We start from the raw sequence: 15,898 nt of genomic DNA on the forward strand, positions 1-15,898 counted from the left end.
TCCGGGTGCTCCGGTTTCCACCCACAGTTCAAAGATGTGCAGGTTAGGTCAATTGGCAATGATAAGTTGCCCTTAGTGTAAAAAAAAACAAGTCCAGGCGCTTTTACTGTGTTACGGGGATAGGGTGAAGGCGTGGGCTTAAATAGACTGCTCTTTCCAAGAGCCAGTGCAGTCTCGATGGGCCAAATAGCCTCCTTCTGCACTGTAAATTCTATAATAATGTGTGTGGGGTGATTCTATTGTGCTTAGAGAGGGTTATGACGTGAAGAGCAAATAAATTGGTAGCGGTTGCTTAGTAATTGGAGGCCTTCTAAGGTTGAAACACTTTTAAGTTTTAGCTGGGTACATTGCAGTTGAAGAAAAGCAGGGAGTGCACATCTCTCAACTCTTCCAGAAGAAAGATTAGACAGGACAGAAGCTGCAAACGTCCCCCAAAAAATCAGTTACTGTCCAGATATTCAGGGAAATGGGACAGAAATTCTTCAGATGATTGAAGTGAAGAGAACTGAGACGAAAATATTGTTCACAAGAATTGAAGGAAGAGTAAACAGGATGTTCTAAGTTAAAAAGACAATTGCAGTAACCAGATTTAAAGTGGGAAAACAGACTTCCGAGGTAAATCATAAGTATGATGCCATTTTAATAGTCTGGGAATTGAAAACTAAAGCAATTGTGAAATAGTTTGTACAGCAATAAAGACAAAGAAACTCTAAAGGTGATGCAAAACGTGGACACTAGATCACTGTTAAAAGTGGAGCGGAGCTTGGTTTGAAAGTCATTGGAAAACCTGGACTAGATTTCGGAATTCAAACCATGAATGGAAAGCATTATTGTGAAAAAAGATTGTAAAGCATACTTTGGGAGTGGAGTTTGGAAACTCTCATGAGAGAATCATCTGGGGAAATTCTGAGGAGGACCCACAGACACTAATTTGGAATTCAGAGTGGAATGTGTATTTGACCACAGTAAACATGTTTGCTTAAAGGGACTGTGTGTTACTGGGACTATTGTAGCTTAAGATGGTTTTTGGAAACTGTCTCAATCGTAAAATCTGTGTGTATTTGTTAAGCTAAGGGGGAGGGAGTAAAGTGCTATTGCATCATAACCCCATTTTTCATGTTTAATACTTTGTTTTCTTGTTAAAACTAATTGATGTCCTATGACTGTTCCTCCACGATTTATTTTAAAAAAAAAAGTAACATTTGTGGTCTCTTGAGCCAGGGTTCCATTCTGGGAAATTCCTGTCCAGTTATAACAGCAACTGGGAGCATAACGCTACGTTCTTACTTTTATAGTACAATTTCTTTGTGTGTCTAAACGAATACAGACTTTAATGTCCGTTGTTGATCAGTATATGTTATTCCAAAAATGTTTGCAATAAATCTTGACTTCCCATTAAGCTGCTCTGATGAATGGAGTTTAGGCTTAAATATCTTTAACAACCATAAAATAATCCTCTTTCAGGTGACTTATTAATTAGAGGTCAATTTAATTTGCTAATGTCACAATTATACAGACACCTCTATGAAACTTGGAGCTTGAACAAGAAGGTAGACCTCACTGATAAGAGATCTTGGACAGTGTACCTTAAAATCATAGAATAGCTACAATGCAGAAGATAGCCATTGTTTGGATTTTACCCAAAGCCTAGCTAGCCTCTTGACCTGATGAAGACTTCTGCTTTTATTAATACCACCTGTTCTTGCGTGAAACGCATAACCTTTCTCTGAATATTAAAATCTCTTAAGGGGAGGAACTAAACTTGATTTTGGACTTGAAGGAATTAATTCCTTTGATTAGACGATTATATCCTAAATATTTTGTTTTGGCTCTTTGCATTATGAGAATGTTTAAAGCTGAGAATTGAGCTGGCCTGTTGTTCCCTGCACTCAAAGTCAAACCCACAAGAGGGAGCAATTGCTGCCACCTTTAAAATTTCCAGATTTTAACAATTGCATGGTACAAGACATTGAAGGAAGGTAACCTAAAGATTTGAAACTTTTAGTAGATGCTTGTACGAACTACAAACCACTGAATTTGGCTTATTGGAATGTAGAGAATTCTTTGTGATGGGATATTCAGTAAGGACCCCTTTAACCTGCCCACTCAAAAGTAGTTCAGATGAAAGGAGAGATAGTAATTGCTTGATAGTAATCAGAGATAGTGGGTGCGATTTACTTGCCTCGACGCGCCCAACTTGGTGGCGCAACGAGGCGAATGAATCCTGCGAGAGGCCTCTCGCAAGATTCGCGACGAAGACGTTGCAATCTGGATCTCGCCCTCACTGGGTGTGATCCAGATTAGCATATTTAAATAAGCCATTTCTCTCGGCGACAGGGTATTTAGGGTCAAAACATTTGGGAGGCCTTTGAAAATAGCGCCCTGATCCACGATTCGTCTTCCGGCACTGGCGTCAAATTGCCATTGAATAGTGGGATCTTTCTCGCCGCTGCAGTGGCCAAGAAATACCCTGCTAAACGCGCCGAAATGGGACTCTGTTTTTGTCCTGTTGAATTATGCTCCATACCTTTTAGACTCGAGACCTTGGGTGCATTAGCCCAGTAGCACAAGTGGATAGCACTGTGGCTTCATAGCACCAGGGTCACAGGTTTGATTCCCCCTGGGTCACTGTCTGTGCGGAGTCTGCACGTTCTCCCCGTGTCTGCATGGATTTCCTCCGGCTGCTCCGGTTTCCTCCCACAGTCCAAAGACGTGCAGGTTAGGTGTAATGGCCATGGTAAATTGCTCTTAGTGACCAAAAAGGTGAGATGGGGTTATTGGGTTACGGGGATAGGGTGGAAGTAACCCTTCCCCTTAAGTGGGTCAGTGCAGACTCGATGGGCCGAATGGCCTCCTTCTGCACTGTATGTTCTATCTTCTACTAGCCCACAAGGTAAGTCCCCAGAGCAACATTCCTGAGGCAGTGAATTCAACTTCGGGATGGACCGTTCATATGTTTTGAATTTGGGCGGAGTTGCACTTGTTTTCAGCAAGTCACTCAATTTCTGTCTTTTCTAATTATCAACAAATAAATGACAACAATAGATCATTTTTATGTTTTTATATAAAGCACTTTGAGTGATTTGTGTAAAAAAAAAAATGAAAGGATATCATATATTGGTATGACAGTACTATTTAGACTTTGGTTGGTATTTTATCATTATTTCCCAAGGAAATGAATATATAGATTTCAGTGCAGCACAACCCCTATGTAAGACATTACACCTTACGTGACTAATAGATGGTAAACTATGCATCCCCATCCCTTTCAAATTAATTGCAGTCTTTGATACTGCTGACCAGATCACCCTCGCCTCTCTGTCCATCATCCAGCTGAGTATGACTGCACTTGCATTGATACATTTCTAATGATCCAATCGTAGCCAAGGAATCACCTATAATGGCTTGTTCTCCCTGCACCTCCACCATTTTCCCTAAAGTCCTCTCAGGATCGTTAGAAGTAGGAGCAGAAGTAGGCCATTCGGCTCATCGAGTCTGCTCCACCGCTCAAATGAAATCATGACTGATCCGATATGATAATACTCAATTCCACTTTACTGTCTTAAGCCTATAACCCTTGATTCCCTTATTGATTAAAAATATTTCTATTGCAGCCTTAAACATTCTTACCAACCCAGTCCCTAAAGTACTCTGCGGTAAAGAATCCACAGATTCATTACCCTCTCGGAGAGATGAAATTCAACAAAGAACAGTACAGTGCAGGAACAGGCCCTTCGGACCTCCAATCCTGTGCCAATCACGTGTTCTATCTAGACCAACCACTTATATCCTTCTGTACCACTTCTGTTCATGTGTCTATCCAGATAAGTCTTAAAAGTCGCTAACGTACCTCACTTGGCAGTGCACACCAGGCCACCACCACCACCCTCTGTGTAAAACACTTCCCCCACACATCTCCATTGAACCTATCCCCCACTCACCTTGAACTTGTGCTTGTAATTGTCATTGCCGCCCTGGCAAAAAGCCTCCAACTGTTCACCCTATCTATACCCCTCATAATTTTATAAACTTCTATCAGGTTGCCCCTCAGCCTCTGTCTTTGGAGGGAGAACAATTCCAGTTTATTCAATCTCTCCTCATAGCTAATACCCTCCATACCAGGCAGTATCCTGGTAAACCTTTTCTGTACTCTCTCCAAACCGTCCACGTCCTTCTGGTAGTGCGGTGACCAAATTGGACACAGTATTCCAAATGTGGCCAAACCAACGTTCTATATAACTGTAACATAATCTGCGATCTTTTATACTCGATACCTCTTCCGATGAAGACATGTCTGCCATATTCCTTAGCACCATTTCCACCTGCGCTGCCACTTTTAAGGAACTGTGGACCTGCACGCCCAGATTTCTCTGTCTCTATGCTCCTAAATGTTCTGCCATTAATAATACCCTTCCATTGCTACCCTGTCTTCTATGGCCAAGCCAGTTCTGAATCCATCTAGCTAGTTCACCCCTGACCCCATGTGATTTAATCTTTTGCACCAACCTGCCATGAGGGATCTTGTCAAATGCTTTACTAAAGTCCATGTAGACAACATCCACAACCCTTCCCTCGTCAATCATTTTTGTCACCTCTTCAAAAAACTCTAATTAGTGAGACATGACCTCCCTCGTACAAAAACATGCTGTCTGTCACTAATAAGACCATTCACTTCCAAATGTACATTGATCCTGTCTCTGAGAATCTTTTCCAACAATTTCACTATCACTGACGTCAAGCTCACTGGCCTATAATTACCCATGTTATCCTTTCTACCCTTTTTAAATAACAGGACAACATTGGCCACAGGTGACATATCAGAGAATTGGAGGATAGCCAATGAGGAAACAAAGATTTCTGTTTTGAGGCCCAGCGATTTCATCTCGTCTCCCTCAGTAATCAGGGATAGATGCCATCTAGCCCTGGGGATTTGTCTACCTTAATGGCTTTTAACACACTTAACACCCCCTCCCTTGTAATAATGATCTGTTCTAAAGTATTTACATATCCCTCTGAGACACCTCCAATCAAAATGTGTCCCTCTTCTTTGTGAATACCAATGCAAAATATCATTAAGGATCTCACTTACTTTCTTTGGTTCTTTGCATAATTTCCCTCCTTTGTCCTTGAGTGACCAACTCTTCCTCTAGGTACCCTCTTGTTCCTACTATATGTATAAAATGCACATTTAGTCTTCGTCTTAAATGGGTGACCCTTACTCTTGAGATTATGCCCTCTGGACCTAGACTCTCCCACAAGGGGAAACAACCTATCAAGGCATCTACACAGTCAAGATCCCTGGGAATGATATATATGTCTCAACAAGATCACCTTTCATTCTTCTTAACTCCAATGAGTACAGGCCCAATCTAGTCAACCTCTCTTCATTAGTAAATCCCTCCCTACCCTGTTTCAACCTAGTGAACCGTCTCTGGACTGTCTCCAATGCCAGTATAGCTTTCCTTAGAACAGGGGACCAGAATTGTTGACAATATTTCAAGTGTTGATCAATCCTTTCTTTTTTTTTCTCATCTACATGGCGACATCATCGGAAAAAGAGCATGAGGGTTAGGGTTAATCGACAACATTCTTCTCTACCTCACCCACCTCCACTCTTGACCCCTGTTCTCTCTCCAATTTGTTACATTGCTCATCTGGAGTCCAGTACTGGATGAGCAGAAATTTCCTTCAAATCGCAGAATTTTTACAGAGTAGGAGGCCATTTGATCATTGTGTCTGCACCGGCTCTCCAAATGAGCATCATGACCATGACTTAGTGCCATCCCCCTGCCTTTTCCCTGTACTCCTGCACATTGCTGCTATTCAAGTAATCACCAATGCGCTCTTGAATGCCTCGATTGAACCTGCTTCCACCAAACTTCCGGGCGGTGCACTTCAGATCTGAACCACTCGTGTGAAAGTTTTTTCTCATCACATTTGCTTCTTTTGCAAATCACTTTACATCTGTGCTCTCTAGTTCTTGATCTTTTTACGAGCATGAGTTTTTCCCTATATACTCTGTCTAGCACCCTCATAATCTTGAGCATTTACATTAAATCTTCTCTTTATCCTCTTCGCTCCAAGGAGAACAGTCCCAACCTCAACAATCTATTCTTATAACTGACGTTTCTCATCGCTGGAACCTTTGTTGTAAATCTCTTCTCGAATGCATTCACATCCTTCCTATGGTGGCAGTGGCTAGCACTGCTGCCTCACAGAACCAGGGACCCTGTTTAAATTCCAGCCTCAAGTGATTGTTGTGTGGAGATCGCACCTTTTCCCCGTGTCTGTGTGGGTTTCCTCCAGGTGCTCCGGTTTCCTCCCACAGTGCAAAGATGTGCAGGGTAGGTGGATTGGCCATGCTAAATTGCCCCCTAGTGTCAAAAAGGTTAGGTGGGGTTGCTGAGTTACGTGGATGGGATGGAGGTTTGGACTTGAGTGGGGTGCTCTTTCTAAGGGCTGGTGCATTCAATGGGCCGAATGGCCTCCTTTGTAACTATACAATTACAAAGACCAAATCCAATGTCTTTGGTTCTTAGTACAGAATTCCTTCTTTAGCCATGACCTATTTCCTCTCCCCAGCAATGGTCTGGAGATGAATCAGTTTCAAACTTGAGGAGTTCCCAACCACTTTTCCATTCCATTACCAAGATTGCCACCTATCATTTCCATAACACCATCCTTCTCCTCCGCTTCAGTTAATTTACTGTTGAAACTCTTGTCCAAACTATTGTCACCTCTAGACTCAACTCTTCCGATCCTCACCCAGCTCCCTTCTCCCAATCTTCCACAAACTTAAGCTCATCCAGAACTCTGCTGCCCGAGTCAAACGCCATCGCCAGCAAGACTGGGAATTTACAATTCTTAACCATGTTTTCAAATCCCGTGATGACCTTACCCCTTCCTACCGTAATACCTGATGCACCATCAATTGGACACGAGACGAAGATGAGATCCAAACGATAGGCTTTAATGCACAAGATGTGTGCCCGGCAGCAGACGTACAGAAGAATGGCCGACTGCCGGGAAGCACAGGTTCTTATATCCCGCCTTGTAGGCGGAGCTACCTACCTCTCAGCCAATCGGCTGAGAGGCACATGACTTACCCGGGCCAATGGGCAGTGAGTCCTCTGCACCAATAGCAGCTCACTTCTAAGGTACCGTAATACCCCTAGTCATACTACCACATTCACCCCTTGTTGAAAAAGAAGCCGTGGGGGGGGGGGGGGGGGGAAACGCGGGCATGATGAGGGGTGGTGGTGTCCCGTGAGTACGTGAGACTGGTAGTGTGACTAGAGATGTTTAGGTCGTACCGTTGCATCGATGGCTGCCCACTGACCTGTAACGTATGGGCAAAAGGAAAAACAACAACTATGTACAGTGTGCACAATTAGGAGGGGGGGGGGGGGGGGAATGGGGGAACAGGTAAAGAACAAAAGAAAATTCACAAGAGTCCATCCGCAGGCAGAAGTCCACCTGTAAGTCACATCGATTCAATCAGTCGAGTGGGCGCCTTCGATGTCCTGCTTGACCTGCGCAGCGGTGCCAGCGACGTCGGAGCGGTGATCGTCCGTGACTCCGGGAGCGACGATCTTGTTCCTGTGTCCGTACCCCTGGTCGGAGCTAGCGGGGGCCAGGCCGGGGGAGGGGGTTCCTGTCCGCTGAGCTGTGGGGGCATCGGTGCTGGGGGCAGTGGGGATCGGGGGGGTGTGGCCGAGATCCGGCGGGTGCCAGGTCCCGGAAGCAGACTGTGTACTGTCGACCGTCGGGATACTCCACATACGTGTCGCGTGGAGTAGCTGGACTCTTTCGACCAACGGGTCCGACTTGTGCACCTGCACGTGTTTCCAGAGCAGAATGGGCCCGGGGGTAGCCAGCCAGGTCGGGAGCGGGGTCGCTGAGGAAGACTTCCTGGGAAAAACAAGAAGACGTTCGTGAGGTGTTTGGTTAGTGGCGGTACAGAGATATGACCGGATTGAGTGGAGGGCGTCTGGGAGGACCTCTTGCCAGTGGAGACTGGGAGATATCTGGACCGTAGGGCCAGCAGGATGGTCTTCCAGACCGTACCGTTCTCCCTCTCGACCTGTCCGTTACCCCGGGGGTTGTAACTGACCGTCCTGCTGGAGGCGATGTCCCAGCTGAGCAGGAATTGACGCAGCTCGTCACTCGTAAATGAGGACCCTCTGATCGCTATGAATGTATGCGGAGTAACCAAACAGGAAGAAGATGGTGTGCAGAGCTTTGAGAATGGTGTTTGTGGTCATGTCGAGGCAGGGGATGGCGAAAGGGAAACGGGAGTACTCATCAATCACGTTGAGGAAATACGTGTTGCGGTTGATGGAGGGGAGGGGACCTTTGAAGTCCATGCTGAGACGTTCAAAGGGGCGGGAAGCCTTTATCAGATGCGCTTGTTCAGGGCGGTAGAAGTGCGGCTTGCACTCCGCGCAAATGTGGCATTCCCTGGTCACTGTCCTGACCTCCTCGATGGAGTAGGGCAGGTTGCGGGTCTTTATGAAATGGAAAAAGCGGGTGACCCCCGGGTTGCAGAGGTCTGCGTGGAGGGTTCGGAGGTGGTCCACTTGTGCGTCGGCACAGGTGCTGCGGGACAGGGCATCGGGAGGCTCGTTTAGCTTCCCAGGACGATACAAGATGTCGTAGTTGTACGTGGACAACTCGATCCTCCACCGCAAGATCTTATCGTTCTTTATCTTGCCCCTCTGTGCATTATCAAACATGAAAGCCACTGACCGTTGGTCTGTGAGGAGGGTAAACCTCCTGCCGGCCAGATAGTGCCTCCAATGTCACACAGCTTCGACTATGGCCTGTGCTTCCTTTTCGACCGAGGAATGGTGGATTTCGGAAGCGTGGAGGGTACGGGAGAAGAAGGCCACTGGTCTGCCCGCTTGGTTAAGGGTGGCCGCCAGAGCAACATCCGACGCGTCATTCTCGACTTGAAAGGGGACTCGTCGATAGCGCGCATTGTGGCCATTGCAATGTCTGGCGGGCCTCCGTCGGCAGGGGAAACGTGGTGGACTGGATGAGTGGGCGGGCTTTGTCGGCGTAATTAGGGACTCACTGGGCGTAATATGAAAAGAAGCCCAAACAGCGCTTGAGGGCTTTGAGGGAGTGGGGGAGGGGGAGCTCCATCAGGGGGCGCATGCGTTCGGGGTTGGGGCCTATCACTCCGTTACGCACTACGTAGCCGAGGATGGCTAGACGGTCGGTGCTAAACACTCACTTATCCTTATTGTAGGTCAGGTTAAGGGGTTTTGCGGTACGGAGGAATTTGCGGAGGTTGGTGTCGTGGTCCTGCTGGTCGTGGCCGCAGATGGTGACATTGTCGAGATACGGTAAGGTTGCCCGTAAACCGTGTTGGTCAACCATTCGGTCCATCTCCCTTTGGAAGACCGAGACCCCATTTGTGACACCGAAAGGAACCCTTAAAAAGTGGTAGTGTCTCCCATCCACTTCGAACTCAGTGTATTTTCGGTCACTCGCGCGGATGGGGAGCTGATGTTAGGCGGACTTAAGATCCACCGTGGAAAAACCCTTGTACTGCGCGATCCTGTTGACCAGGTCGGAGATATGTGGGAGAGGGTACGCGTCCAGCTGCGTAAACCTGTTGATGGTCTGACTGTAGTCTATGACCATCCAATTTTTCTCCCCGGTCTTAACACCAGCACTTGTGCTCGCCAGGGGCTGTTGCTAGCCTCAATAACCCCTTCCTTCAGAAGCCTTTGGACTTCGGACCTGATGAAGGTCCGGTCCTGGGCACTGTACCGTCTGCTCCTGGTGGTGACGGGTTTGCAATCCGGGGTGCGGTTTGCAAACAAGGATGGGGAATCGACCTTGAGGGACGCGAGGCTACAGACAGTAAGGGGGGGCATAGGGCTGCCGAATTCGAACGTTAAACTCTGGAGGTTGCACTGGAAATCTAACCCCAGGAGTGCTGCCCTCCCCTGCACCGTGAGTTCCGCTATGCAGCACCCTGTGATCTGGACCGAGTGCGAACCGGAGGCCAGAGCGATTCTTTGTTTTACCGGGTAAACAGGAAGTGCGCAGCGTCTTACCATGGCGGGGTGGACGAACCTTTCTGTGCTCCAGCAGGCAGCTCGGCTTGTGGCCGTTGAGAAGGATCTTCGTGGTTGCCGTGGACAGCGTACGGGGCCGTGACTGGTCCAATATTACTGAGGCGAGTCGTGGCAGGAACTCTGAGTCGTCATCCGGCAGTGAGTGGTCACTTTCTGGGTCCTTGATCCAGGATTGCTGCGCCCGTCGGCCGCACGTGGTGGGGGGTGAACAGAATGTCGGCGCCCGGGGATCGCACGTGGAGTCGGGGGCCGAAAATGGCGGTGCCCGGGGATCACTCGTGGCGGTGGGGGCAGCGAGGTCCGCGGGCCGCGCGGGGCCCATGAGGAGGGGGGGGGGGGAACGACCCGTGGTCGCTGCTCGGGACTGCAGCGATCGCCTTGGACTGGCAAACGGCCGCAAAATGGCCCTTTTTGCTGCAGCTTTTACAGGTTGCGGTGCGGGCCGGGCAGCACTGGCGGGGGGGCTTGGCCTGGCCGCAAAAGCAGCAGCGGGGCCCCGTGGGTTTATCGGCACAGGCCTGAGGGGTCCGAGTCTGGGGAGGTGAGGGGGGGTCACGTTCCATGCTGCCATGGGGGCCGCCGCACGGTCGGGAGCGTACGCGCGGGCATTGCGATTAGCGACATCTAGAGAGGAGGCGAGGGCCCGTGCCTCGGCGAGGCTTAAAGTTTGTTTCTCTAAGAGTCTCTGGCGGATCTGGGAAGATTGAATACCCGCAACGAAAGCGTCTCTAATTAAAAGTTCGGTGTGTTCGGCCGCAGAAACTTGTGGGCAGGCGCAGTTTTCCCCAGAACAAGGAGGCCCGGTAGAATTCGTCTAAAGACTCACCAGGCAATTGCTGTCTCGTGGCCAGCAAGTGCCGTGCGTAGACCTGGTTCACCGGCCGGATGAAATGTCCCTTAAGCAAGTCCATGGCTGCGTCATAGTCTGTTGCGTCCTCTATGAGCGTATACACGGCGGTGCCAACGCACGAGTGGAGGATATGCAGTTTTTGTTCCCTCGTCGGGCGGTTTCGGCTGTGCTTAAGTAACTATTGAAACACGCCAGCCAGTATTTAAATGCTGCTGTTGCTTTGGCTGCGTGCGGGCTGAGTCGAAGGCACTGCGGCTTGATACGAAGCTCCATCCTTTAAAAACTTGTGCATTAAATTGATGCACCATCAATTGGACATGAGACGATGATGAGATCCAAACGATAGGCTTTAATGCACAAAATGTGTGCCCGGCAGCAGACGTACAGAAGAATGGCCGACTGCCGGGAAGCACGGGTTCTTATATCCCGCCTTGTAGGCGGAGCTACCTAACTCTCAGCCAATCGACTGAAAGGCACATGATTTACCCGGGCCAATGGGCAGCGATTCCTCTGCACCAATTATATCTTCATATAATCCCTTTAGATTTTATTTGCCCGAATTCAGGTTTACAGTAAATTAACTCCTGCTGTTACTGGTATTGGAATATTTCTAAGGTACCATAATACCCCTAGTCATACTACCACAATACCTCTTCCAGCCCTGCAACTCCCAATGATCTCTGTGCTGCTCCAATTCTGGCCTCTTATGTATCCCTGATTATAATTGCTCTATCATTGGTGGCCATGCCTTCAGCTGCCTCGCCCATAAGCTCCACAATTCCCTTCCTAAACCTCTCCAGTTCTCTACCTCTCTCCACCAACGCTCCTTTAAACCTACCTCTTTGACCAAACTTTTGGCTATCTGTCGTAATACCACCTCATGTGACTCGGTGTCAGGTTGTATTTGATAATGTTCCTGTGGGGGACTTTGGGATGTATTGCTATTAAAGGCTTTTTATAAATAAAAGTTGTGATTGAACTGTTTTGATGATGGGCATCAAGGTGACACCACAAAAGGTGGTGCATCACTTCTAGTTGTCATGGGTACATTTGCATAAACCTGTATAAACCATAAGCATATAATGGCGGCACGGTAGTACAGTGGGTAGCACTGTTGCTTCGCAGCTCCAGGGTCCCAGGTTCAATTCCCGGCTTGGGACACTGTGCGGAGTCTGCACATTCTTCCTCTGGGTGGTCCGGTTTCCTCCCACAAGTCCCGAAAGACGTGCTGTTAGGTAGTTTGGGCATTCTGAATTCTCCCTCTGTCTACCTGGACAGGTGCCGGAGTGCGGCGACTAGGGGATTTTCACAGTAACTTCATTGCAGTGTTAATGTAAGCCTACTTGTGACAATAAAGATAATTATTATATTCAAATAGCTTTGCTTTATCTCCGCTATTACTGTAAACATACAAACCCAGGGTTCATATACAAAATAGTCTGCTACACAAAGTAAAAAAAATACATTGGGATGAAATAAAAGGTAACCACAAAAAAGAACCGGTAACAGTAATGCTCAATGGGGGCAGATCTCCTGACAGAATGTTCAGTTGCAGTCAGGGACAGAATTCCAAAGATGAATGTTCAGCACCATTTGCGACGACTCAGATACTGAAGCAGACCATGTCAAAACGCAACAAGAGCTGGACGATATCAAAACTTGGGCAAGTAACATTCATGCCACACAAGTGCCAGGCAATGACCATCCCCAACAAGAGAATCTAACCATTGCCCCTTGACATTCAATAGTACTATCACTGAATCCCTCATTGTCAATATCCTGGAGCATATCATATACTAGAAACTGGACTAGCCATATAAAAACTGTGGCTGTAAGAGGTCAGAGACTAGGAATCCTGTGATGAGTAACTCCCCGTCTGACTCTCCAAAGCCCATCGGACATAATTCAGGAGTATGATGGAATACCCTCCAGTTGCCTAGGGGAGTGCAGCTCCAACACCATCCAGGGAAAAGCAGCCTGCTTGATTGGCACCCCTTCCATAAACATTAATTCCTTCATCAACCACACACAGTGGCAGCGATGTGTACAATCTACAAGATGCACTGCAGGAACTCACCAAGGCTCGTGAGACAACACCTTACTACCACCACCACCACCCCCCCCCCCCCCCAAACAAAATCATTCACCAGCCTGACTTGGAAATATATTGCTGTCCCTTCAATATCACTAGGTCAAAATCCTGGAACTCCCTCCCTTGTTTTTCCCACATATGGACTTAAGCAATTCAAGAGGCCAGCTCACCCCCACCCACCTTCTCAAGGGCAATTCGGGATGGGGCAATAAGTGCTAGCCTAGACAGCAACACCCACATTGCATGAGGGAAAAAACTCCTCCACTTCGCCTGAAATAGGCGATTCCTTATTTTTAAGCTGCTGCCGCTGGTTCTTGCCCGGCCCCCGGCCCCGCCCCGCGGAGAGGAAACATCCTCCTATCAAGCCTCCTTGTTTCAATAAGGCCACCGCCCCTCATTTTCCCAACTGCAACGAAGCCGGACCTGGCGCCACCTGTTGAACCGTGCAGTGGCGCATGCCGGGAGGTGTAGTTCCGCTGTCAGCGGAAGCGCGGGCTCTGCCTACATATCCCGGCATGCTACGGGGGAAAATGATGGCGATGACGTTATCACGTGACAACTGAGCGCACCCCATCTTCACGTGACCGAGAGTTGCCCTGATCTTCTGGTCTGAGCCCGGACGCCGGCCGCCTGCAACAATGAACGGCTACGCGTTACTATACGGCGGCATCACTCTGGCCTTCTGGTCCACCCTCTTGGTAGTAGGTAAGAGAGCGTGGCGGGGGAGGATGGCCGTCGGAGCCGAGCTGAACGGAACCCGGGGTCGGGCCTAGTGCGGCCGGCGACACCGGCTCGACCAGGACCCGTGCTCGGCGGGGGCTCTGCACCTTGGTATGCGAACCGCACTGAAGTGGAGTGGGGCCCATGTTTCCCGGCTCCCTGCACCTTGCGGGGTTTGTCTCTCTTATTAATTACTTCCTCCAGACTCCAAAGAACCTGTTGGAAAATCACTGACAAGAATGAAGTTGGGGAATTCTGCCAGAGATGTCCATCGAGCTGCAAGCGCTGACACTAAGATGCGTGTTTATACTTCGTGTAGATTGGACCAAACTATATGCTAACATATCTCTATTAAATACATTGTGCTTGAAACTACTGCATGTTACCAGGGCGATGGCAGGCTTTATCAACTGATAATTTACGTTTTAAGAAGGGGCTTCATCCCATGACAGCAAGTAAGAAATGTGTCAGCGGAACTCTCCAGCTACCACAGTTACCACTCGACACTTTTTAAATTGCTGTCATCTTTTCTCCTCAATCTGTGTTATTTTGTCCCTTTTCTCCTTTTAAAAACGTACTTACATTTTTGGTTAGATTGCATCAGGTTTATCGGGTGCTGTTCTGGGCACCACACATTAGAAAGGAGCTATTTTTCTTGAAAGTGGTGCAGTATGAATTGACTAGGATGTGAGGGGCTCCAAGGGTTAAATTGTGAAGAGAGTTTGTAAACTGGGGTTATTTTCCCTGTGATATAAACAGTTTGGTTGTGGAGAATTTTCAAAATAATTGAAAGGGTAGATGGGGAAAATTCTTTGCTCTCGCTTACAAGAGACATAACCTTAAATTCAGATCCAGGCCTTTTAAGAGAGAAGTTAGGAAATACTTCACATGTTTGCAAAGTGCATTAATTGTGAAATAGTTCAATGTGGAAATGTTTATAGTTTAGATTGACTGTATTTTTTTCTGTAGATGGGGGCAGAGAAAGGAAGAAAAACTCCCCAAATTCTCTTGCTTGTAGATTGGTATAATTTTTCATATGCTATTCTTAAAAAATCTATAAAATCCAGGCATTTATGGTTATTAAAGATTTGCACTCCTTTTCACTGATAGTTGAATGGGATAAGACCATAAGTTTGTCAGTGGTGAGTCTTGCCGATTGCACAACATTCCCCCATGTTCTAATTGCCAACATGATAGTTGAGAGAGTGTTGCTGAACCACTTTTTAAAGTAAAGTAACCTATTCGAGGAGGAGTTTCCACTGTGACCAATTATATCTGCTGTTATTTGAATAGTGAGTATAGCGTGGACTTGTGTCAAACTGATTTGATCAGAAATTTAACTGTTTTGTTGGGAATTTATTATTTCAGTAGCTGTCTGTTTCTGCTGCAGGGCAAAATCTGCAGTTTTGGTTTGATGTACATTTCAGAGGTGTCAGCTGTGACACAGCAATACCATTTTAATTTCTAAGTCAAAGGTTGTGGGATCAAGTCCCAATTCTGATGGATAAGTACCCAATCTAGACTGACACCCCAATGCTGTACTGAGGGAGTGCTGCACCATTGAATATACCAGCTTTGGATGCAACGTTAAACAAAGGCCCTGTCTGCTGCCTAAGGTGGATGTAAAACCCAATGGCGCCATGATAAAGAAGAGCAAGGTGTTCATCCCTCACACAATAAAACAAAAACAGATCATCTGGTTGCTATTACCTTGCTGTTTGTGGAATCATGCCGTGTGCAGTTAGGCAACTGCATTTCATACATTACAGAAGTGAAATTGACTGTAGGGAGCTTCTGGTGTCCTGTGGTCATAAGAAGTGCTGTATAAATACAGGTTATTTTTCAGCTGGAAAAAAACCCAGAGTGGCTAATGCAATTAGTTGACCGTTGGCCAAATCCGTGCATGGTATTCATATTGGCATGTGGTAACATTCTGGCCCAGTTGTAATTATTTTGAGATGAAAGCCATGATCATGTGTGATATCTGATATCTTTGTCTGAAAAACTGGTGTAATGTTTTGCTGTGACTTAGTATTGTTAAGGAGTGCAAATTGCTCAAAGGGTATATTCCTGTAACAAATTGGAACTGTCTCCACTTGCTGGAGACCATCAAAACTGATTTCATTTCATGGCTAACAATTTCAA

General features: G+C 47.3%; 1 protein-coding gene across 1 annotated transcript in view; it reads left to right on the top strand.

Moving 5' to 3' along the window:
• The first annotated feature begins 13,549 nt into the window (after positions 1-13,549).
• The window catches only part of atp6v0b (ATPase H+ transporting V0 subunit b), a 40,571-nt gene continuing 38,222 nt past the window's right edge, over positions 13,550-15,898 (top strand). The window contains exon 1 of the mRNA XM_038794102.1: positions 13,550-13,738. Within this exon, the coding sequence (XP_038650030.1) occupies positions 13,672-13,738 (67 nt within the window). The 5' untranslated portion in view covers positions 13,550-13,671. The remainder of the gene's footprint in view (positions 13,739-15,898) is intronic.

Source organism: Scyliorhinus canicula, chromosome 4 (genome assembly GCF_902713615.1).
Source record: "Scyliorhinus canicula chromosome 4, sScyCan1.1, whole genome shotgun sequence".
Lineage (NCBI taxonomy): Eukaryota > Metazoa > Chordata > Chondrichthyes > Carcharhiniformes > Scyliorhinidae > Scyliorhinus > Scyliorhinus canicula.